This window comes from Tigriopus californicus, chromosome 4, assembly GCF_007210705.1.
Source record: "Tigriopus californicus strain San Diego chromosome 4, Tcal_SD_v2.1, whole genome shotgun sequence".
Classification (NCBI taxonomy): Eukaryota; Metazoa; Arthropoda; class Copepoda; order Harpacticoida; family Harpacticidae; genus Tigriopus; species Tigriopus californicus.
In genome coordinates this window covers 7,718,256-7,720,990 of record NC_081443.1, presented here as the reverse complement: position 1 = coordinate 7,720,990, position 2,735 = coordinate 7,718,256, and the positions used below count along the sequence as shown (strand labels likewise).

At 46.3% G+C, this 2,735-nt stretch overlaps 1 protein-coding gene across 1 annotated transcript; it reads right to left on the bottom strand.

Moving 5' to 3' along the window:
- Nucleotides 1–507: 507 nt before the first annotated feature.
- On the bottom strand, nt 508–1,881 carry LOC131878950 (protein dif-1-like). The gene has a single exon (XM_059225114.1). It carries the CDS (start codon nt 1,723–1,725, stop codon nt 802–804), a length of 924 nt encoding a protein of 307 aa, XP_059081097.1. The 5' UTR covers nt 1,726–1,881; the 3' UTR covers nt 508–801.
- Between the last annotated feature and the right edge of the window lie 854 nt (nt 1,882–2,735).

Genomic DNA, 2,735 nt, shown 5'->3' with positions numbered 1-2,735 from the left:
TCGGTATGCTATGTCCGAAACGTCTGCTCTATCACTTCATCCAATCACTTTTGGCCGTATTCAAGCTGAGAGCAAGAGGAAAATGTCTACCAAAGCACACCGATTCAACAGCCTCTTCGTGTTCTACAGTATGTAAGCGTATGTACTGCACCTCCTTGCTATGCAAGGGTGATATTAGTGGGATGAAAAGAATGCTACGAAGGTTCGAGTTTCTTTGATTTGCAAGATAAATGAAGCTGAAATGATGACGGGATAAGTATTCTGTGCAAATGGGCTCTGAGGCACCACTCGCAGCATAGCAGTCATCATAGTACCTCATCAGGGTTAAGTCTCTCAACTTTACCTCTCTACTTCGCCTTGCCTACCCCATCAAATCATCTCAGAGCTAGATACTTATCAACTTAAAATTACCTTTCTGCTTCCTCCATCCACTTGCCATTGAGCGACCATTTCAAGAAAGATTGCATGCTCAAGATCCTCGAGATATGGTGTGAAACAAGGACTCTCTTGACACTTGATAGACTTTTATTTACATAGACCGTAAACTCAGTTTCAACTAGCACTTCTGGACTATTAAGGTAAGAATATGGTTTGCATGCAAACCATAATCGATTGAGACAGCGAAATTGCTGAAGAGCGGGTAAAGTGAATGTTCAAGGCAAGATGGTTGAGCGATCTGACAAGGGACTTCACGAACACGTTGGACAAGAGTGAAAGAAAACGATGGGGTCAACTTAAGTCAGTGGAAATTGCACTAACATGGCACTTGGTGCACTGAGAGCTACGCGTCTAAAATTGGGGTTAAAGATTGGGAAGGAATTTGTCCAAAGATGACATAGTCACCTCGTAACCTAAGAAGCAACAAGCATTGGCCGGGACAGCCCTGAGCATGGTCGGAACAAATCCTCGGAACAGAGCCTTGGGACCTTCTTCCTTCAATAAATGCCGGAATAAATCCCGAACTCCATTGTAGGTTCCATCTGGGGCCGTTTGGAGACGACTCTTGATCACATCAGGAGGCAGGGCCACCACCCAATTGCAAATCCCCGCTAGGCCTCCAGCCAAAAGAGTCCGTCCTAAACTAAGTTGGCTAGGGTCGCCTCCTGCCGGCGCCATATTGCGTTTGATGATCTCATAACTGGTGAAGTAGGCTGCATTGGCTGGAATATCGCGTAATAGAGTGGCGCACGTGCCTCGGTAGATACTGCGGATTCCCCCGGTCCGATATAAAGACTGGACCACGTCCACGGGGCCCTTATATTTGGGCGGACCCGTGGCTGCTTGTTGAACTTGCAAAATGCACTTGATACGCTCGCCAGGAGCCATGACCACCGTTGTAAGAACGCCAGCCACACCCCCGGCGATGCCCAATTGGGCGTTGGTGAGTTCCTCGTCCGGATCGTTCTGCTGAATCTTCTTCCCGAAGCCGAAACCCATGAACATTAGGGCAAAGATGGGAGCCACTCCAACCAAGGGCGCTCCCATGCCCTTGTAGAGCCCTGTGAAGCCCTCTAACTTGACAGTCTTAATCACACAGTCGAAGGTTCCCGTGTAAATTGGTTTTTCTCCTAATCGCGGTTTGGGCATGGTTTGAATCCTCACCTTGATGGTGTCAAAAGGGTGGCCTGACAACACACTGCATGACCCACCAACACCACCGGCGATGAAGTCTTTCACAAGATTAGGTGCCCTTTTCTTATTCAATTTCTCGACTTGATCCTCCATTTTTAGCCCGATCTCACTGACTCTTCTTACTACAACAAGAAATATACATGGACAGTGTTTTTCATGAACCGTTGCGTCAAGGACTTCTACGTATTTAAGAACCTGTTTCAAAACACGTTCCCTACGTACATTGATCTTGCTGACAACAGCTGAAGCAACATCAGCACCAAAGAGACACACCAGCGAGTGGCCCTTAAAACGGGCCACCGTTGACTTCTTATGGAGGCCTTGCAGAATGCCCCACTCTCCCAGTTCCAACTTCATCGTTTAGGGGGAGTCAAGTCAAGTTCTGGACCCGCGTGGAACCATGTTGGATAAGCACGTGAAATTAAAAGAGTTCGATAAGTTTGGTTATTTCAACGGAGAAAGGGGTTCTCTTATGGAAGGTCAGGTTTACTTTACCAATGAGCTTGAAAGTTCAACCTGGTGGTATAGTCTCAACTTATCGACCATTTACAGTTTTGCTCAACTTACGCATTTCATGGATAGAAAAGATAACTTTTTTTCACCATTTCATGACCTCTTATCCCTTTAATGTGTGTTGTTACGAAATGAATTTGACATTTTTCATTCGAACTATCCCCACCCTTTTATGCAGAGAAGCATTCAAAGGGGGTTCAAAGGGAAGATCAGACTTCAGGTCCACACAAAATCTTTGAATGTAGGTGGAACAGTCAAGAGCCAGGCAGATTTATCTCGTTCGTGATGGGATCTACTAAGATTTCATGAGAAGCCTGGCAGGGCCCTGAAATAAACGGATGTGGTTACTCGAAGCTCTCATTATCTAATAGGGCGGGATGAATGAAATAGAATCTACTAGACACGGCTCATTAATCAGGTGATCGGTGCATACTCTCGCCAATCTGCCCTCATCATGTAAGAAGACCAACCAGTTTTAAAACCATTGGGGACGATGCAAGCTTCCGCTGACCACTTGCTACAGGTCAGGTTAGGCCCTTGGCCCGCTAATCATTTCAGAGTTACTTGGCGTTTGTTAATCAGATAAGCCG

Excerpts from the sequence above, each read along its gene's own strand:
- LOC131878950 (XM_059225114.1), bottom strand. The coding sequence starts at position 1,725 with ATGGAGGATCAAGTCGAGAAATTGAATAAGAAAAGGGCACCTAATCTT.